The following is a 22,777-nucleotide window of genomic DNA, read 5'->3' as shown; positions in this document are numbered from 1 at the left end:
AATGTGACAGCGTAATGAGGTTTGAGTCAGGGAAGGTATTAGGAGGGTGGGGGCGCACTGAAAAATGCTGATTTGTGTAAATAAACCCAACATGTTACCGGTATGTTTTTCTTTTGCTGACTCACTAATATGTATGCCAGGAAGTGTAGACTGTACACTAAACGAAACATAAAACTAAAACTCCCCCAGAAAATTTGATTAAACCAGAGATAATCATCATAATAATTTGAGCAGTAATTGAAACAAAAGGCTCAGCTTCTCTGAAACAGGGTATCCCAAACTTTATTTTGTTGGCTTTGTCAGAAGAGCAGTCACAGTTAGTAGCAACAGAGAGACAGTGTTTTCCTATCAATCAATAAAAGTAAAAAAAAGGCAAGGAAAAAAGAAAACTTGCACTTGCACATAATAGCAGTGAAAAGAGATGAAAAGACCAACCAGGACAGTGAAAGAAAAAAAAACTGATAAGTGTTCAAACACACACACACACATGCGCGCACACGATGGCAAATGTGAAACTCTCAGAGAAACCCTGTGAGGACAAAGAAAAAAAACAAAATATGAGCAGTGGGGGGGGGGGGGAGTGAATCAAAGGAAATAGATTTACATCAAACACGGAAAAAATCAAATCAGCCAACGTTCCAAGTCAGGCGCAATTCAGAGACGGTAACAACTTCTGAAGGACTCAGATGGACGGAGACGTTCCACTGGCAGATTTACAAAAGATGGCGAGACTGGTGGAAATGGGCCATTCTGAACCAGTCTGTGGGATAAATCCCCCCAGAAAGACAAGAGTGACGGAGGCTGAGTCAGAAAAGACTGACAGAAGCCCATCAAATCCACCCCCATGTGGAGAACCGACAGAGCCAGACGGAGCAATAAAGGGAAATTAAAGGAATCAACCACAGAGAGAAGAAAGAGTGAGGAAGCGTTAAAGAACTGAAGCAAATGTCTGATAATCAGCAAAAAAGGCAATATATGTCATTTTTGAGTGCAGTGAGTGTTTTTTTCACTTAAATAAATATTTAGTCCTTTATGGTCAGTGCGATGGACATACAGCCCATCTCACTCCTAACACTGTACAGTATGTACACATTATTATTATTATCACTATTATAATTAATGACATTTAGCAGTCCTCCCCCCTCTCAGAGAATACAACCATGGTATTAGAAGTAGCAAGCAGTGTCTTTTTAAAATACAAATAACCCATGCAGCTCCCATATAGATTATTTAAGGTACATAACTCCTTTATGAGCTCCTCTCTCATTCAATAACAGCAGATATTGCCTTTTGAACAACAACAAAACTGAATCAGTGTGCAAGTAACTCAAACAAAAGCTGCTATCTTCGTTTAAATTAAAAACATACCATTGTTAAGCTCTACATACATTAGAAATGGAACTGAAATAAAGTAAAAGGTGAACAGAGAACCTGAACATTCAAACCATCTTTAGTCAACACCGGGAGAATGGGACACGGTTATAACTACGGTATATACATACATGTTATCATTCATGCACAGTGTCAACAAGTAGCACATCAACATTCCAAAATATGGAAAATGCGGCAGAGTCAAAGGGGGAGTTAGGGAAGTAAAGCGAGTGGAGTGGACAAGAAAAGAGACAGAGAAAGGCAGGAGGACACACGGGGACAGAGAGACACCATAACAATACATACTGGGCAGGAGAAGAGAGTCCATTTTGACCTCACTGACCCAGAAATCAAGGTATGGCTGTAACTTCAGGTTTTTTTTTTATGTTCTTCCTCCTTTTTCAACAACATTGCACTCTGTCCATGTAAAAGTAGAGAACAGCTCTAAGTTTTTCATCCAGCACTACTTTAATGGTTGTGGCATTGCTGATCTCGTAGCCAGCAGCGGCCTTGTCCGTCTGTCTGTCCATTTGTCAGCCAGACTGGCTGACAGCGGTTGGGTTCATTGATTCCTCAGTCCGTCAGACAGGCAGAGAGTTGGTAACAAAATCAAAAGAGGCGACATGAACGCGTCATTGATCAAAGCAACATGGTCACGACGTTGACATCACTGCATTTTTGTTGTTGGTCGCACATCAGGTAAAACATCATTAGTGGGTACATCAGTCAAAGGCAGCGTCTGCTGTGGTCGTCGACACCAGAAGCGTCTTTGAGTGCTTGACTAAACAACAGCCGTTTCACATAAGCGACCACAACCAGTGCAACGTTTTTCCTTCATTTAAACATGTGCCCAAGTCTTCAAAATTCCACCACAAAAAACAAACAAACTGCACTTTACAGCTCATTTCTGCCCACTATTTTGTATTATATTTACAGCTTTCAGACCCCAAAAGACCAAACTACTTAAGTCACATCGTAATTATTTTCCAGGAGTTGCTTTTGAAAAGAAATGCGGGTCTTATGGTGGATAAAAATTCATTTTCTGCTACCGTACTAACTTCATATCAGACTAGGTGGTGAAATAACTTCAATCTTAGCTTTTGGCAACTAAATTAATGCAGCAACAGTCATCTTTTAAATAATCCATCACAATATAGCAGTCTCAAAGGTAATTCATATTAGGCAATAGCTTTTACTTTGCACACACGGGCATAACTTTTTACAGTGTATTAGCTCCATGCCAGTGAAAAGACAAATGCATCCAAAATTAAAATATTCTGATTACTTCAAGGAAATTTAGTCTATTTTATCAATGTTAGTGAAGCATGAATATTAGTTGGTGTTTTAAGAAAAATCTATGACTTACAAAAACACCTTTTCCAGGTTGCACTGGAAATATGAAGGTGTTCATATAAAGATTTCCCTTTGGCAAAACAGGGGTAAACTGTCACTCCAAAGATGGCAAATAAAATCCTCATTTTCCTGCTGAACCTCAACATCAGTGGTATTCCACAGATTCATGAAGGTAACTCTTGGACTCTGCTAAGTGTGGCTGTTTTTGAACTGCTCTTTTAATTTGTAGTTTCAGAGGAACATCTGATGGATTACTGATACGTCCCTGATTACGACAGCCTGGAGCTTTTATACACACTTTTATATCCTAATATACAGGTGGATACACCAGCCCAGGGTTCTGATCCCCTTCACTCTTACACACAGGTTGAAAACTGGCTGACACACATTTTGCCCACGTTTTAAATAGATTACATCGAGCGCAGCTTACTTATGTTACAAATTACATTTTTAAATATTACTTATATTATACATCAAGTAAAAAAACAACACATCAGCAGGAAAATTTTGGCCAATTCAGATGCATATAGGATAGTGCCATTCAAGAAACTATGACCTTAAAGAAATCGTACATATACAGTAAGTCTGGTGAACAACGCGCCCTCTGTGGTTTATGTCTGATAAAACTGGATAAAACTGTTAACAGTCTGAAGTGTAAACCTATTCTGGAGATCAAGACAGGCTGATAATGCATTTCCAGGGCAGGCCTTTGGGGGCGGGAGTCTGTCTGTGTGATACTGGTTCCCTGGATGGCGGTGACGTACATACGCGCGTATCAAAGAAGTCTGTTGCTGCGTCCGAGTGTGAAATATCACAGCTGGTGTTTTCAAAGAGATGTATCCACCCATCTCGCTGTCATGTACTGATTAAATCCAGCCGGACTCCTGTCTTCTGATAAAAATAAAAAATAAATCCACCTTAGAATTAAGCCCCATGAAGGTTAAAATCATAAGAATATCTAAATATTAATGTCCTCAGTAAAAGAAAATTTGTAGGAATTTCCTCTATGAACCTTTTTTACATCTGCTCTTCCTCTGTAGTTCTGGTATTGGTTCCAGTTTGGCTACTGGGAGTTTAGCAGAGTTATCAAATCCTTAAATTTAACTATGATCTCTGAATGATTTGGTCTACTCCCAGAATTTAGAGCAGGAACCCGCAATAGTGTTACTAATATAGGTGTGTTTCTGGGGGCAATGTCATCTGCCTGACGTCGGGGATGCGGTATGTCCCTGCAGGGCTACTGTAATCAAAGTGGGTGGTATTAGAAGCAGTAATATGAGTGCTGGCTGTCTGAGAAATTGCAGTAATGATTGATTTTGTAAAAAAAAGAAGAAAAAAAAGAAAGCTACTGTATATAGCTAGTTCCTAATCAACTGGGAGAGTCTCCAAGAAAGCTCTGGTAGTGCACTTTGGATTATTGGAGTGCTCTTTCAATTATTAGGGTACATCTGAAAATTCCATCTGCCAATTTCTGCACTCGTTGAAGGCTTATCAGACTAAGACACCTGCATAAATATTTGATTATCGGTGGATAACGTCATGCTGTATGTACAAATCAATTTTCAATTACCTAGCACAGATTGATCGGAATGATAATTTGTGAATCATGTTTAAGGGTTGGGGGTTACTGGTTTCTCACAAAGCCCTTGATGATTGGTCAGCCAGGGGAAATCTTCAGGATGTACAGTGACAATGATGATGACGAGGCGGAAATGTGCCATTGAATGACTGGTCAATCTGACATCTAATGGAGGAAGGGGGGGGTGGGTCACAGGTCGCGGTTAACTTGCAGTTGTTTTTCTCAGTGAATTGCAACATTGCTGTTGATACATGGTCATGGCAATCTCATCAGTGGCAAAAAGGATAGAAGAATCCCTTGGTTCAAAAACATGAACAATCCCACTCTTAAGACTAATCTAAACATTTATGTCATCATAATAATTTCTCTAACAGTATTAAACGGTACAGCAGCCATTTTGTCCTCTCAGACATGGCCTTATTAAAGGTATCAGCACGCTAACTCTTCCCCTTTTCAAATTAGACCTTAAATTCTTCACATCTACAGTATAAAACAACAGAGAGGGCACGATTAGGAGTGCATGGCATAACTAAGACATTCAGGATTAAAACTGAGCTCTGTATTTACATTTCTAATCACAAAGGAAAACATCTTGATTTCTTGAATGCACCCTCCTACAAACATAAATGGGTTTATTTGCAGGCCAGAAAGAATTTGATTCAGAAAAACTTGATATTTTATCTCACACAGCAAAACAAAAGGCTTTTTTTCCCCTCTCCCCACAGCATTTGACCTTCTTCAGAAAAACTCAAGAGCACCAAAATGTACATTCACACACCAGCAGACCAGATTTGTGTCAATAATCTCTGAATTCTTCTCATTTTGTCATCTGGTAACAATTCTACATGCTGATGCTGTCCTGTTGTGCCTCGTTCATGCCTGTTAGAGTGCACATCAAGTGTTCTCCGAACCCATCAGGATGGGAAATATTGAGAAATACTATGGTCTTTTGTTCAGTTGGAACCTTTAACTTGTCTATGATTTGTGAGTTCTGTGAGACTGCACTGGCTGAGACACGTGTGGGGATCAGTTTGATGATTTTAAAACATCGTTGAGTTTATGACAACTAGACTGGCTTGTATCTATGGAACCCAGGAAAACATGGAATCCTTGGTTTTCTCCTCTGTTTGCCATTTTCCCATCTTCTAGGCCATTCCTTGAGTCACTGTGATATTTGTCTTTGTTTTCACCCTTCCTTGCATCTGAACCTCCATTAATTTCTTAGATTCTTCACTATGTTCAACTTTAATTCATCTTTTCATCCATTCATCGGTCAATCGATTTATTATACAGAAAGGAATGACAGATTTTCTAATCCCTCCATCTCTGCCTGTCCTCTTCCTTCATGTGCACCTTCCCTTCAACATCTCCAATTATCCTAGAAGCCCTTGATGTGACAGTAGGCCTCCAGTGAGGAGAAGAGGATATAGAGGAGCCACAGGCTGACGAACAGCATGGTGGTCAAAACTTTTGGTGTCCGGGGCCCGCCCAGCTCTCCACCGATCTCTGGCCGCCGTCGGTACATCAGTGTGGCAACACTTATGAAGGCAAAGATGGTAAAGAGTGTGACGGAGAACGCCAGTGTGCCTGGATTCACCTTGAAATCACGGCCTTGGGAGTTATGGTAGATGGCGGCGATGGACCATGCCACCTGTCAGACATCAGCATAGCATCTCAGAATTACATGAAAGTGACTCACAGAACTGACAATAACATGACAGACGTGGCAATGGCGTGGATATTTACTGCAAAAACATACGCTGGACTCACCCCGATGCCCAGGAATACGTTTACAGCATTGGACCCAGTCACATTACCGATGGAGGCGTCGGCGTACTGATCCTGGATGGCAGCCACCTTACTGGCAAAAGTATCTGGGCAGACAGAGGAGAGGAGGGCATCAAGATTTGCAGTGCTCAATAGATACTTCCTGGAAAGTGCTTGGCAATATCACCCGGCAGTGTTACATTTCTCTTATGTCCGCCTATGTGACAGATGAGGAAGCAGCCTCGGAGCTACTTTTTCAGCATTAAAGCCTTCGATAGTTTAAGTGAAGCTCATTGGTCATAGGGCTATGGTACAACAGCCTGATGAGAAATATGTGACCCTGGGATGGATGGATGGGGATCACACATGACTCAATGGTTCCCTCCAGTTGCATTGGTGCAGCATCATCATTAGCACGCAGGGCGATTCATCATGTCTCAACACAAAACTGCCAAGGGACTGCCAAACGGACGTGAAAAATCATCAACCTGCCCTCACAACTTCACTGGCTCAAGTCTATCCACCCATCATCATGGCATCGCTGAAAAAGGATGATCAGCAATGGCCCCTTTGAAGGCCTCTGGTGTGTGCTCATGTAGGTTTAGCAATGTATCTGGCATCAGAAATCCTTATTTCCCTATGCCTGGTTGCCTTTATGGGTTAAAAACCATCCACTTAAATGCTTTCTTGTGGTTTTAATGTTGTACCTGCTTTGCAACAAATATGGGGACGAAAAATTCGACTGGAACTGTGAATCTGGGGGCAAGCTCATAGTTTTAATCGAGAGCTCATCCACATACTTTGGGCTGTGAGATATAAACATCCTCAGGTAGCCAAGAACAAAAAATGAAAGGCTTTTGATTAATGAAGCAAATCCAGCAAGCTTCTCAAGAAAATAACCTTAAATCACACGTAGAAACTTTAATCCTTTTACAGAGTTTTGTCACTGGCAGACAAAGTTGGTCCAGGATCAATAATTTAAAAGGATGACTCACAGATTCCAGGGCCAAACACATCTTGATCTGCCAACTAATCAGTTTTGGACCGCGCTGTCCCAAAATGCCCCTCTTCTTCATGCTTGGCAAACAGAAACACCCAAAAAGGTGAAACCTTCTTCCCAGGATCAGTGAATACCAGCCAAATGTCACCAAACGAAGGAGCCAGATGGCCATTTCATGCTCTTCTCACTTTTTTCATGCTCCCCTAGATTAACGTTTGCCAGAAACCATCAGGACACAAATGGATCAACATGATAAAAGGATGAAGGTGAAATAAATAATCAGCCACTGGAACATCAAATGAAGAAGTAGGGAAGAGGTGGTGGTTATTTCAGCTAGCGCAATGCAGAGCATTTATTTGTGCGCATGTGACTGCTGCCCCCTAAGGGCAATCAGATGCCACACCACCAGCTGGAAAAGGCCTGTGTGTGTGTCCGTGTGCGCATGTGTGTGTAAAAGGTTCCTCTGAGCAGCTCCTTCTGTGAGAATGTGCCTCCCTTGAGAGGTTTCTGCCCTTTTCTCCTGCCTCTTCTGTCAATCAATCTGTATCTCTCCAACCTTTCTGAATCTCACCAGTCCTCTCCAAGCCCTCCTTCTTGCTCCTTCGGGCTGCCCTTTTTTCTGTCATCGCTTCACACGTAAAGAATCAAAGACACGATCACGACGCAAGTCACAACACTGATAATGACAACAGACGGAACACGACTGATGAAAAGCATTTCCGTTCACTTAATAGGAACATTAGCTCCCTTGGGAATTTCAAGCCAGTATAGATCTCCGAAATTTCTATTTTCACTGAGCAGATCCAAATTGACTGTGGTGATACAGACAGTTGGAACAACAGCAGGTAATCCGTGTACTGCTCACGTACCAGATGTACAGGCTGGCTGTGAATAACGGTATTATTGTCATGAATTTTACAAGGCAAAGTCCCTTTAACCTACAGAAATATTTCTGCTACAGCGCAGAATTCAGATCTTATTCTGATTGCATTTTGCCAGATTAAAATCCCTATTACTAAGGAAATGGGTCATTAATGACTGTAATCCTGTTGTAGATGGTGCGTGAATGTGCCGTTCCACAGATAGTTGGATGCGTTATTCTTGGCTGCAGTGGCACAAACGTTAACCTCTGGTCTTTAGGGTCAAAGACTGTGTGCTTTGAAATTCACCTCATGGCCCCGCTAAACTAGTTTGTCTTTAACAGCTTATTACAGCACTACTGAACTCAATATTAGTCTGAATGTTTCACTTGATTACTTTTGCCTGACTGTGAAACGACATCAGGAAAACTTATCAGCCAACAAGCAACAAAATACTTGGAAAATCGATGTAATGGTACACATAATTCCTTAAAACAAGCACATGTTTTATTTTCTCAGGTTTCTAATTCAGTTTTTACTTCTCTACCAATGTGGTTCTAATGTCTCCCTCTCCCTTTGTTTATCACAGCGCCTTGCTCACTGTGATAAATGAGATTAATTATCACTGAATGCAGGCACAAGGTGGGATTTCTTAAGACTAACAGCCATAGAATTTGCCTATGTGTGTGTTTGCAGGTATCTGTGTGCACACACACAAAGACCGATTCTTTATATGGAGGAAAAAAAGCCTTAGAATGGATGAACCGATTTGTATCCATTCCTTCTTCAGCATACATTGATCAGTGGTGTCCTGAGCAGGTGTTGTGGCCATGCGAGTGAGAATGCACTTCTCCTTGTGTGTCCCAATGTCACATCTTGTGCAGTGTGTGCATATGCCTGTAATACAAAAGCAAGGACAGACCACCTGGGCTTGACATGACAAATAGCCTTGCGCTAATGCTAGCAGACTGGTCACAGTCCAAGTGCTGCTTGTGTGTTTGTGCGTCACTCGTTTCAGTGAGAGAAGCTGTCGCCATTATTGTTATAATATATCTGCACAGTTGTTTATGTGGTGTATATTTAGTGTTCAGGAACATCTGTGTGTATTTTCTCTCAACACACACACGCGCGCGCAACTGAGAGCAAGGTTAAAGCACATTTAGCTCATGCCTGCGGCATCGCTCATTCCTTGCATTTAGTGAATGATCAATGATGCTATCTGCTCTATTTTCTTTAGCAGAGACCCACATATACAGTAAAGACACAAAGGAAATGCAGGTCAACTTAAAGCAGCCCGACAGCAGGAGAAACATGAATACATTGTGACTTGCAGCCCAAATGGATTGAATTACTTAACTACTTTATTCCAGAGGATTTATATCTGACGCATCCCCTCTGATGGTAAACAGTCGTTTACTCCACTGACAGCCTTGATACTAGATTGTAGTTTAATTAAAAGGGCCTGTAAGGAAGTTCAATGTGTCCCAGTGACAGCAAAGATATCTTGAAGCAAATCTTTTATTTTGTTATGTATACTAGAAGTGATGTATGGTGGGGGATAATACAGAATTCAGTAAGAGGCATTTAAGGTCTTCAGTAACTCAGTTTGGAGAAAGAAAATGGCCATATATAAAAGTTGATCCAAGGACCTGTGTTGAATGGCTGAGTACTGAAATGATATATTGTAGGTAGACCATCTACTGACCTGGTACAGAGGTTCCCAGAGCAACAAATACCACTGCTGTGACGGAGTCCTTCAGGCCCACCGTGCAGCCAAAGTGGCAGGCCAGGTCCCCTGCAATAGTTTCAAAAGAACACCTCTATGAGCAACGGCTAGCGTTCCTTTAAAGGGATTCCACAGCATTTATGTAAGTGTTCATACCGATGACGGCTGTGAGGAGTCCGATCATGCAGATGGAGACAAAGAAGCAGGCCCAGCCGTTCCAGTACTCTGTGGGTGGCACAAAAGCGAACAAAACCTTCCAGAAGACGGTGAGGAAGTGCATGACGTAGTCGAAGCATGACGGCAGCTTCTCCTCCCCGCACTCTTCGTCATCGTCATCTTCACCTTTTAGAGAAGGAGGTGGGATGATGTTAGAAAAGACCAGTTACATGGATCGCACCATAAACCTGACGTTCAGCACTTCTCTGTTTTCACTTATCGCTTCTTCTGTTTTTTTTCTCTTTATTTGATTCTCCTCTTTATTCTGGGTCAGTTTGCTAATTAATATCAGTGAACATCTCCTGAACTCTCCCTTCATCCCTTTGAATCTCTCTGCCCCCTTTTTTCCTAACTGCCAGCGACACATTTGCTCCTCTCTGTCAGTGATTTGGATTTGAGATCAGCTTTTTAACATTTCAGCAGCTTAAAGGGGAAAAAAGTTCAAAAGGAGGAATAAAGTCCAGCCCAGCGTGCTAATGGGCCAGAGGGGATCATCTGTGAATGAATGCTGCTTAAGCAAGTGAGTGGTGTTTACAGTGTGTGGTTGAAAAGCTCAGGGAAGCAATAAAAATAAACATGGCCTGTGCGCACACACACAAATGCACATGATTCGAAACTGGCGATGGCTAGTGTCCTTTCAGAGATGCTCAATTGGAATCCTGCAATCCATTACAGATCAGAAAGGATAGAAACTGGAAATAAAGTGCTTCTAGAGTTCTGAGAAAATTAGATGGTCACCTGAGATAATCTGTCTTATTTTAGGATAGAATAACCTGTGGAGTGCAGCAGAGGGGAGAATCAAGTGTGTCTCACGTTCATGAAGAATGCAACAAAGGATTAAATTAAGAGTCAAAGTGATTTTAATGCTGTTTCAGAGTACCGAGCACATTGAATAATCATGACAGAAGCTCAGCAGCCCTGAAAGTACATTTGAATAGTTTTTCCTCTTTGACAGGCTCTGAAAATGATTCATCAGAACACATGTCAAAGCTGAAAGAGTCTGTCACTTTATCTTCTGACAAGCCAATGAGTCAGTCAGCCGACAATCAACCAAACAGGCACTCAGAGTGACTCAAATTTTCAACATTTTCCTCTGCCGTGGTGACGCTAATTCCTGTTTGTTCTCTGCATTGACAGGTGGGGTCATGAAATGCACCAAACTTTTTCAGCATTATATTTGTTTTTTTCCTTTGCTTCCTCATTTTTTATCTGGCTGGGAAAGAACACCAAGAGTTTCAGCTTTTAAAGGCATCAAACAATTCATGGTGCATCTTTTATGTTTTGCTGAGGTTTGGAACCTAAAACCCTTCAGTGACATTAGCCAGATCCTTCCACTTTGATTTGGTGCATCTTGGGCTTTTGCCTCAGGTGGAACGCAGACCAGAAACAGATGAACAAACAGTCAGGCAGCACTCTGTAATTATTGGACAGCGGAGCAAGGAGCTGCTGGACATTAATCTCCTTTTTCTTGACTCCTCTTTACTCCCCCAGTCTGTTGTGTGGGAATAGCTCCCTTTCTCCTCTGATTTCCATTTCATTGATTTTTTGATCATTTTCTTTACAGCTCTGGAGAGAAGTTTTTGTTTGGTGCTGCACTCTTATTCACACAAAGTCCTTGAAGAGGTGGGTTTTTTGTACGTGTGCTAACAAAATAAGTCATTGTCTTTCACTGCTGCCATGTTCTTTACCGGTAAACTTAAATATAAAGAGTGTGTCGAAACTACCAAAATGGCATCATTGTTCTTCTGTTCTGGGAAAAAGAACGTGAACGGCTAGATTCAGAGTTACCATGACGATGTACGAGAGAAAAAAACAGATTTTGAAGGAAGAGTTCATATTTTCTCATCATTAATGTGTCTCTTATCCAAGCCAAGACTGAACATCTGCCCGCTTGTAAGCCTAATATTGATAATGACTTGAGATAAATGCAGCTTTTTTTCTCCCTAGCGAACCCTTGAGAGGTAAATGCTAACAGGTGTGTCAAAAATGCACTAAATGTCAAGTTGTTGAAGGTTCCACAGAGTGAAAATGTGCACAAACACACACTGAGAAACACATAATCTATCCCTGTCGCCATGTATTTGCCATCCTGGGGAAAAAGCACCTTCATTAGACAGACAGCAAACCCTAAAAGACACACAAGGGAAAACAGGTCACAGTACACGCACCGCAACAACACACTGACATTTTATAGGTTTAATGGGTTGCTAAATGCAGCTTTCTTGCTCTGAGATGAATGTCATGATCTTGCGGAGTATGAGCGCTAAATTGCTGTTGTGATGCTGGAACACGGCAGCTAAATCTTGGCAGATTTTAAATGTCATTTCACGGCTGCAGCCTTGGCTGAAAATCTCCCCGAAATCTGCCTCTAATAGAGCTGATAAACTGATAATCAGCAGCTTCTTTTCCCACCACGGAGCCCAAAATCAGGGCTGACTGAGGACTAGAACAGATGCTTCAGACAAGCCAGTGATGCATTTGAAATGTTTTTTGGGACCCTGGATGATTTAATATGTCTGAGAGGAGAATTTAGAGGGATGAGGGAGGGAGCGCAAGAATAGTAGCCATGAGGGAGAGAGAAGGATGAGATTAAACAAGGCTTTCTTATCACCATGGATTAACTGCATGGCCATATCAGGCACGGCTGCTCTGAACTGTTTCAAATCCTCAAACCAGTGTGGTGTGCATTAATTCGAGGGCTTCAGCTCGTCCACTTGGGACTATTCTTGATGTGGAACGTGTTTTTGAAAAAGCGTGCTCGCCAATTCCACGTGGGTCCACGACAACCAGAGAAAAGCATCACAGGGGGCTGATCGGCAGTTATTTTTGGTGTTTCCCATTAATCACAGAGAGCAGTTTGCTCATTCTTCAACTGATTAATTCAAATTTCCTCACAGCTACATTTCAGGTTCTACTCCAGAATAAAAAAGAAGTGAAAGGGTAAAATGGTTGGGACTAATGAGTAATAATAATAAAAATGGACCAGTAGCTATTCTTACTTGTCCTAAAAATCAGTACTTTAATGAATATGTACAAATATATAATTTTTCCCTAATGCAATTAGTTGGTTACTATTTTCATCTCCAGAGTGTCTATAAACATGCTTATGCTGCCTTATGAAGACCTTAATGTTGACTCTCACCACACCCATGATACACACGCCATCATTGGGCTAAGCTCATGTCTGGACTAGATCATGGGAGAACAGAGATTTTCAACCCTACCCACCAAATGAAACATGTGGGAATACTCCAAAATCTGCACGCCATGTTAGCTTCTGCATGCACCATCCGGCGTCAATCCCAATACAACGTGAATAACTGGAGAGTTTGGATGAAGCAGAATTTGGAGCAACAAATTTCTGTTTATCGGAAACTCGGCGGCAGTTTGAAAGATCCCAGATTACTGTGATCTCTAACCCCAGGAGCAACATAACAGCAGTTCCTGGGGAACAGGAGGCTTCCACACTGTGGTGAGCAAAGGGACATTTGTGCTCCACAGTGATTACACAGACAGAGTAATCACATTCTCTCACTCCCAAATGTTCCCAACATATCTCCCATCTGGTCTCTCTCATCTGTTAAAAACAAAAGATTTCATCATTTTCCATTCCAGCGAACACACACACACACACACACACACGCACACACACACACGCACACACACGTACAATTTCTGAAAATTTCAATGATAATGAGTCCAAAAGGCCACAGAACACAATAAAATTGCCGCTGTGAATTAAAGACACGGCTCTCTGGTGACCTTACCTGCGCTCACAGTGATGGCTTCAATGAACTGGTCTCTCCAACTGTTGGTGCCCACCAACAGAGCCAGGTTGGTTTTCTTGATCAGTTTGTCCACCGTGTTCTGCAGAGAGGGACGGAGAATCAGTGGTGTCAATCTAGAGATGAAGAAGTCTTTATTTCATTCAGAATACAGCATCAGCCCATTAATTCATGACTGCATCTGGTGGGGGAAAGGAATCGGGGCTTTCATGATAAAAACAGACCTCCGTAACATGCAGGCATGTAAAAATACGAGTCGCTTTATGCTGTTTATATGAAAACGCCTAGGCTGTCAGGAATGTACACATGCATCTAATGCTGCGCCTCCTTCTTATTGTCAGCTGCAGGATTCTGCTACGGCCTCATACCACTCAGGATTCTGGATACAAAGTGGATTAGTGGGATTGACTTTTATTCTAAAGGGTTGATGCATCCTACAACATCCTCAGACTGAAGGGGAGAAAACTCATCCTGCTTTTAGCAGAAAAGAGTTCTGTTAACAATCAGAATAGTGATTCATCAATCATTTACCTTTTCAACATGGCTTCCTGTGTGAGCCGCGATTAACCTGCCTCCTGTGTTTGTGTGTGTGTGTGTGTAGCCTCTCCACCACTCGCTGCCAGATTGCTTTGTTAGCCACTCGGGGTTGACTCCTTCAGCTGTACCACACATGTGATTCTCGTTTGCCACCACTCAGCGTTGAATTGTTGGGTGCACACTTCTCCTTCAGGGCTACCTCAGCCTTTGTTACCTGCTCCAGCAGCCCCACTTATCTGCTAACCATGCACCCTGAACCCATTGTTACAAAATAAATGGCGTCACATCTCTGGTTTGACCCACTGACTCATCTAATTCCCCTCTTCTTTAAAAGGAAAGAACCAAAACACACACACACATGCGCACACATGCACACACACACACACACGCGCACACACAGTTTTTTTTTCTCTTCCTCCGAGGAAACAGGGGATGCATAAGTGTTGAATTCAGCTTCAGGGTGTAAATATATTTATGACACACATTCAGTGCCACCACTACTGGTGGTATAATCCCAGGACATCCCAGAATATGCACATAACACTGCGGTACTTTAATCTGAGGTGACGCAACTCTGCTCCTCAGGCTTGTGCAGTATAAGACAGTGCAGCAATTCATCATATTTCCAGACTTCTAAACAGTGGTGAATGCATCCGCCATTTTGTGACTGAGCTTAATGTATATTTCGTTCGATTTTGACGCTTTTTGTGAGGGGATCAAATCTTTTTGACAAGTATGGGATGTGAGGCGTTTTAGGGTGACGTCACTGCGGCTTGCTCAGCTTACAGCTGTACTCGTGTCTCATAGAATTTGTACTCTTTAGCAGCTCCATTTTCTCCCTAAATTAACACATTTGTTGTTGGAAAATCTACCATTTTTATCATGTTTCACCCAGCTTTGTAAATATGTAAAGTGTTCCATTTGCATCAGTAATACATCTAACACTGCTAATTCATTATCAAATCACAGCCAGGAATTTTCTAAGCTGCTGAGAATTCTCACATTTATCACAGAGCAACGCCAGTAAATGCCAGTTAACTTAAACTTTCATTTCTCTGTGGACCGGCTGCAATTAAACTTGATTTTACAGCAAACTTGTTCAACTATGATCTGTTACATCAGGCACTCTTATGCAGTCGCAGCACTTCAGATGCAACTATAGGATCCAGCTACATACACACACACGCACGCACACACAGACAAATTTACCAAACTACTTGATAAAATGCAGCTGTCAAGTGCCAGGCTATTACAGGCTGTCATTAAGGGTCTGAGTGAGCATGTAGGTGGAGGAGCAGCAGAGACTGTTCACAAGAACCCACAGTGCACGTATAAAAATGCAGCATGGATGGTGATTACATCCAGGCTTGTCTTAAGCGCCTGTGTGGGGGTGGGACAACGATGGTGTACATAATGATTCCGCAATTAAATCCCATATGCACCAGATTTGTGGGTTAGTATTTGCATGTTTTTCACAGCACCAGTAAAATATACAACTAAAAGTATGGAGCAGTATCTAGAGACAGATACTCCCTTCACTGTTGCTGTGGATTTATTGTGTTTATATGAGACAAAATGGAGAATATATGTATTCAGAACTACAGAATAACACCCCCCACCAACATATAGTCCGGCCTTACCTTGAACTCATATGATTCTTCTATGATGACCTCCAGTTTGACGTGGTCTCCCAGCATGGGGCGGCCCATTTCGGCGATGCGCCGCTCCTCCTCATCTTTCCCTGCCAATGGCTCTTGTTCATCATCTTCTTGCTTCTTGTTTTCATCTAAAGGTTAAAACAGTAAAATAAGATTATTATTATAATCAGAAGTATTAAAAAAAAAAAATTTAAGTGCTGGAAATGGAAAGAAAGTATGAAGTCCAGACCAGACACAAGCCCATGCAAAGGATTGACAGCAGTGTTGCCTGTGTTCATCTATATTTTTAATGATACAAATAACAACAGAGGGCAGCTTCTGCTTAAACCACTGATGTTTTTGTCTATAAAGTATCTTTTGTAGTCTTGCTGGTAAATGTGTGAAGCTTCAGACAAGCAGATGTTCTTATTTTGGCTTCATGAATAAACGTGATGTTTTTAAATCATCAAACCATCTGCTGCATCAGCAGCAGCCCTCTGTTCAGACTCTTTCCAAATCATTTGATCCTTTACTCTTAATGAATCTGCTGTGATTTATTAACCCCCGTGATGTTAGCAGTGTTGCTACTTGAGAGGCTGCACAGGTCCCACTGTCATCAAAACACACTAACAGATGAACTTACACGTTTACAAATATTGTCCTACAAGAAAAAGGTTAAGATAAATCACGTCTTATATCCTGTACATAATCACATGTTCATATTTATTAATATACACACTTTGTTGTTGATTCCAGTCATTGGCTGACAGGTTAAAGGTCAAATATACAGTAAAATTCAACCAGAAAATGGGAAGGGTACAGTTGACGTGACACATCCTGGCAGCTTTTTAAAACATGACTCAATTAAATGAGTAATTACTTCATGAACTACCACATGGTGTTGGTATTAAATGAAAAGATGATGAAAGGAACTGTAATACATATATATTTTGCTGTGTTTTCCAGTGAAAGAAGTTTTCCCATTCTCATTTTCCTTCATCATGTGTGACATTTGAGAGTCCTTGAGGGGAACGTGGGGTGGAAACAAAGAGAGTGGGAACATAGGGAAGAACAGAGAGCTGCTACGGTCGAATTCTCCACAGGGGAACGCTTATCAACGCTCCTGCCATCCATTATATTGCACTGCATTGTGGTTGTGCATTAGGCCATCGAGCATTGGTTCCCCTCACTTGACTTACAGCACTGAGCTTATAGCTCACACACGGACGCATGGAACTTCTGTCAGGATCATTTTCACTTCATCGTCACTGAGAGGCACATCCTGAGATGTTTTTTATGCACATCTGGAGTGTTCACCTCCAGATTTGGCGGTTATTATTTGCACCTGTGGCAGTGAAGCCCACAAGTGCTCGGTTACAGGTGTTCATTTGCCCATGTTTGGTTTGCTAAACATAAATTGTAATTAATAACCTTAGTTCCTCAAATACAAGCACAAACACACATGCACAGTGTTGAAACCCCGAAATGGTGATTAAATAGATTCAATTAGCAATCCTCATGTGGGATGTAGATGACCGGGCAGCCCTTCCCTCCTGACAGAGGTTGCATATTGCATGGCAAAAGCTGGCTTCCTGTCAGAGCTGCAGATTGGACCGTTGATCATTTAGAATTGTTCTCCTCCTACTGTCAAAGAAAATGCTTTGCAGTTATGGCACTTAGACAGTAAAACTATTGAATGTGAAATTAGCATGAATGGATCATTAAAGCCGTTCAAATTCATTCCTTTGAATAAGAAAAATTCATTATTTTCACCCAACTGGGTAATTGGATTTCTTTACTCCATTTTAGCACATGCGTGCATTTTATTCTACGTATGTTGAATCTTTAAATTGATCGTTTGATACTTAATGTTATCTTCAGACCCCTCTCCAGAATTCGTACTCTTTTAGAGCTCTATTATTTTGTATTCATTTCGCATTTCTATTAGCTCTATTTAAAATTCAGGAGTAGCACGTCGCCAACACCCAGTTGTTTCACTGCAGTCCTGGTTTGATGCAATTGGTTTGGTTTAAAATGGGAAGGTGGGGACAGCCCCCAGTAGATGATTACACACCTCTGTGCACACATTTGGGCCATTTATCTTTATTCATAGTTGATGTTTGGGTCAGAGATGATGGGTGGCTGTGGCTCAGGAGGGAGAGCTGCCAGAGGTCAGAAAGTCAGTGATTTGTCCCCTGACCTATATGTTCTACTGTCCTTGAGCAAGACACTGAACTCCAGATTACTTTCAAAGATTGCCCCATCTGTGAAGCTTGACCATTTGACTTTGTCAAGAAACTATAGACATTTAAAGTCTTGATCTAAAAAAAGTTATGTGAAATGTATTTTAACAGTGTGACATTAGAATGCTGGTATGAAACGTGAGTTTCAGTCTGGATATATGTGGCTATATGTGGCTAGAGTTTGAGTAGCATGTGAGGATTTCACACCCTGTCATAGCTTAGCTGAGTCCCTGGCCTCATGAAGTGACTGAAATTGGCATGCAGGGGATAAACGATGGGATCTTAAAGGAAATAAGAACAGTAAAGGGGGGGGGGGGATTTTTTACTCACTGTCATCTATGATAGATGTGAGTTCCATCGTGTGAGGGAAAGGGAGACATGAAGGAGCAGAAAAAAGTATGTAAGAGAAGAGGCGGCACATATAGACGAGGGGAAGAGCAGAGGGGAGAGATTTCTGTACTGTGTCAAAAAGGTGATGAGCAGCTGGAAGGAAAGAGTCGGGGGAGACAGGAGAGGACATGTCTTACAGTACGGCTGATGCAGCGTGCAAAAGGAGGGGGACAAAGAATAGCTGTCACACACTGTGAGTCCCATTAGGAGGAGACAAGTGAACATTTTATCCAGTCAAGTATGAGAAAGGGACAGAATGAGTTTAATTTTCGAAAACAGACAATACGGTTTAGGGGATTGGCAGGAGAAGGAGATGGATGGTGAAATTACTAGATTAAGACATCAGAGGAGAGCATCAGGATGACAGCGCTGGAATAAAACACATTTTCAGGGAACATTCATGCATTGGTTTTTCCCACTTTTTTTAAAATGGGTAGAATGGCCAGGTCTAACATCTCACGCTTTCCTCACATCTGTGCATCTGCACACACATCAAGTCTTTATTGATTCAAGCTCATCAGCCATGACCACGAAGAGGGTCAGAGACACAAGGATGTGCTGAAATAAGGGAAGATGAGCTGGAAATGAATGTTGAGGGTGCGGCTTCTACAAATATCACCAGGGAGTAACCTTCAAAGTATGCCTACATTACACTTTTCTGAGACGTTGGTCCTCCAGTGCGATAAGAACATCCTCTACGTTTGAAATATCTGTACGCACAGATATGTTAGGTGCCGCTAGAGTCCACATCAACAATGTGTCAAGTACAAAAAACAAGAACGCAACAGTCTGCCATGACCTCAACAAGACAGGTCACTAAAAATCTGCCCAGTTTTTCCAAATGGTGGACAAAGATGACCTGGGTCAAAAATCAGCATTCTATAGTGAATGCGAAGCCCTCATCATAGACAATAAGCTTCTTTTCCAATTAAGGGATGACTATCGGACCACTTTCAATGGGGTTTCCTTTTCAGTGGCTGTGCCTATAAATAATGATGTTAACTGATAAAAATAAATGCATTTATCTTTAAAGCGTGCTGATGGTACTTACAGTAGCACATTATTGTAATAATCATGCCAATAAATCAATGTATTATGTTTTATAGTTTGTACTAACTGATGAGTGAATGAACACTCATTCAAATTGGAAACATACACTGTATTTATATTGATTAATAATGTATACATGATCATCAATTATTAAAAATTACCCTCTGATGAGACATTATTCAACATGCACAGTCTCACATCTCTAAAATCCATCCATCCATCCATCCATCCATCCATCCATCCATCCATCCATCCATCCATCCATCCATCCATCCATCCATCCAAATGATTCTCTTCTTGTCATGGATATCCAAACACAGAGCAGATGAAAAGAAAAGGTTGTTGTTGTTGTTAGAGATACATGTGTGGCCACCTGATGCAGTTTATGTTATACTACAGCATGTTTAAATACTGCCTGTGATTGATACTGGGTGTTAGTTTAATCAGACATGGGGTCATTTCCCTCTGCAGGGTGTGTGTGTTTTCAGCTGTTGTTTTTTTCTTTCTGTTCCCTTCCAGCACTGTTCCCCCCTCACTCTGCTTTGGCTGCCACCCGTCGCAGCTTCACGGGCAGCAGCGGACTATCTTCTGCCTCCCACTGCCCCAGAGCTCCTCTGCTTTCAGTCCAGCTCATATCACACTCTCATAGAGAACCCTCAAGTCCCACTCTTACAGTCAGATGTTCACAGAAAAAATCCACTAAATCCACACTGAAAATGATCAACACTTAGATGATAACTAGAATAGCTGCAGATCTTAAATAAAAACAACTGCACACTTTAAAAACATAAACTGGAACCAGCCTATAATTAATTCTAATGGACAGAGCACATTGGCAAATAAACATTTACAGCGATACTGCATCAGACAAAAACAACATATTTATGCAGAACTATTTTAACAGAGAAACAAAGCCTCAGTTTATAAAACAAGCAAATCCGCTGCTGTGTGTGTGTGTGTGTGTCTTCATCTGTGTTTCCCGGAGGTGAGTTTGATCTCCTGACTGTGATAATGTGAGCCCTCTACTTTGATCCCCTCATCACTATAAACACTGCTGATCCCTGGTAAACACACTGGTAGCATAGCTGTGTGTGTGTGTGTGTGTGTGTGTGTGTGTGTGTGTGTGTGTGTGTGTGTGTGTGTGTGTGTAAAGTGTTTTTTTAAGGCATTAAAAGACACTGTTGTGTGCTTGGCTCACAATTATTTTAGCTTAAATTAACATAAAGGTGAAATAAAATGAAATTAAAAGTCCAATATCAAATATTACAAGTTATTACTTTTGGAAGGTGTCTAATTATTTAGACTTTAGGTCTTATATTAAATACAGTTGAGGAAGCCTGTACAATAGCTTGTATAAAGCACAGTTTGATTTTCTATTCAGTGTTGCAGGAAGTTATTGATTTCTGAACCCTCCAGGGGTTGTAACAGGGTGGAAATGTGAAAACACCTCAGCACACCATGACACCTACAGCACAACAGTTGCAGGTAGACCTCACATTGAAGGCACTGAAACTTAAGACACCATCACAAAAACAGGACTCTAATGCTACATTTTTTATATGTACCTACAAGTAAATACATTATATCGGAGGAATATTTCACTCAGGTCAGAAAGAAGAGGGGAAGAAGGTAAAATGAAAGATTCCCACTGAGTTTTCTGTACAGAAAAGTACAAAAAAGGAATCAGAAGTGCAGAAGGGAGCAGCAGAATCACTCCAGTGCTTGTTGAACCCGAGTCCCCCATCAACAGGCCTGTATAAACAAGAGCGATTGGGGAGCAGCTCTGTATTTTGTCACTTGAGTTATGATATAAGAGCAGCTGCTTTCCTGATTTCATTTCAGTTTTCTTGCTTTGTTGCCAGTTGTAAAGTGCTCTTTCCTTTGGCAGCCTCAGTCTACTCTTGTCTAGCCCATCAGATTAGCACAAAATAAAAATAAACACTAAAGTGGCTCCCTCACCTGCACTGTCTCATTTCACTGTCTCCTTTTTTAGAGATAAGCAACATTGCTGTACACTACTGGAGAAGAGCAAGTAAATAGCTCTTCCTTTATGTTGGTGCTTTGATGATAGTGATTTAGTATTTCATATTAGAATATTTCCTATAGTAGCCCATAATTGAGAATGATTATATGATCAAATTTAAAGAAAGTTCTGTTGGCCTGTTGATTTGGGATTCTGGGTGCCGACTGGTTCTCACACCTGTCTGTTCCTTCCTGCTGCGTCTCCACTGGGGGCTGTCAAGTAGAAGGTAGAAGGAGGACTGCTTATTGTACTCCTCCCGGTCTAAGATCCTAATGGTTATGGTCTTCCTGTATCAGACACACACGTACACACATAGAGGAGATGAATACATGCATGGTCAACAAGCAACAGGGCAAGGTATGAAATCACACACACACACACGCATGCACACGCGCACACACACAAGCGGGAGTGGTGGTTGTGGTGGGATGAGATGGACCACGACCTGCTGCCAGAGGCATCGGGAGGAATCGTTGAAAGACATGAAAATGTCCTCCAGGTAGATTCTCTGTAAACATGCAGCCTCAGTGTCAGTTCTGTCACAGCGTCGTGACGACCAGCAGCTTTCTGACCTTTGTTGTTGCTCTCCACCAGGTGAGGCTCTCCGATCTCTATGTAGAAGGCTTTGTTCTTCTCATACTCTTCATCGTCGATTATTTTCACCTTGATGGTTTTGCTGAGGAAGAGGAGGAGGAGTACCAAAGCAGAAACAGGGAGGAAAAAGGGAGGAGGGCAGAAACAGTAAAGAAAAAGACAGGTTGGAAACAGGAAATCTAAGAGGAAATACAGCCAAGCAGCATCCAGGATTCCCATAAGGGACTAAATCTCTAAATATCGTGTGATCCTGACAGATCCTGTTTTACAGTATCTCTTTTCTGAAACAGCACAGCACAGGTTTAAGATTTTGTTTGCATAGCAGAAACAGAAGTAATTTTGCATTAATTTAATTATAATTAATTAACACATCAGCGGCTGAATTAGGTGGAGAGCGAGCATGAGTGTTCTGAATGCAGACAACCTGCAGTTTATGCACAACAGCACCAACAGGGAGCATTGTGTTCAACAGGGAGCATTGTGTTCACAATGCGCCACTGATGCTTTGGATTCGAGTTTGCAGACTGTAGCATCTGGGAGAAGATGAGGAGCCTCTCCTTCAAATCTGCATTCAAAACCTCCCATTTTTAAGATGGTGCTCTATCCTAAATTAAATGAGCCCTGAAAATCTTGCTTTGTATTTCAA

The 22,777-nt window shown here is 41.6% G+C and overlaps 1 protein-coding gene across 2 annotated transcripts in view; it reads right to left on the bottom strand.

Moving 5' to 3' along the window:
• Nucleotides 1-256: 256 nt before the first annotated feature.
• slc8a1b (solute carrier family 8 member 1b) overlaps nt 257-22,777 on the bottom strand; it is a 72,495-nt gene continuing 49,974 nt past the window's right edge. Inside the window, exons 5-11 of one of the 2 annotated variants that reach the window (XM_057046864.1) lie at nt 22,110-22,213; nt 15,835-15,980; nt 13,640-13,739; nt 9,813-9,998; nt 9,636-9,725; nt 6,074-6,177; nt 257-5,954 (exon numbers count right to left, since the gene is read on the bottom strand). In XM_057046864.1, the coding sequence (XP_056902844.1) occupies nt 5,682-5,954; nt 6,074-6,177; nt 9,636-9,725; nt 9,813-9,998; nt 13,640-13,739; nt 15,835-15,980; nt 22,110-22,213 (1,003 nt within the window). In that variant the 3' untranslated portion in view covers nt 257-5,681. Of the gene's footprint in view, nt 5,955-6,073; nt 6,178-9,635; nt 9,726-9,812; nt 9,999-13,639; nt 13,740-15,834; nt 15,981-21,714; nt 21,825-22,109; nt 22,214-22,777 lie in introns of both variants that reach the window. The other variant, XM_057046863.1, reaches the window with a different exon arrangement.

Source organism: Takifugu flavidus, chromosome 11, assembly GCF_003711565.1.
Source record: "Takifugu flavidus isolate HTHZ2018 chromosome 11, ASM371156v2, whole genome shotgun sequence".
NCBI lineage: Eukaryota > Metazoa > Chordata > Actinopteri > Tetraodontiformes > Tetraodontidae > Takifugu > Takifugu flavidus.
The sequence above is the reverse complement of the archived record's forward strand: the minus strand, read 5'-3'. Positions and strand labels throughout refer to the sequence as shown.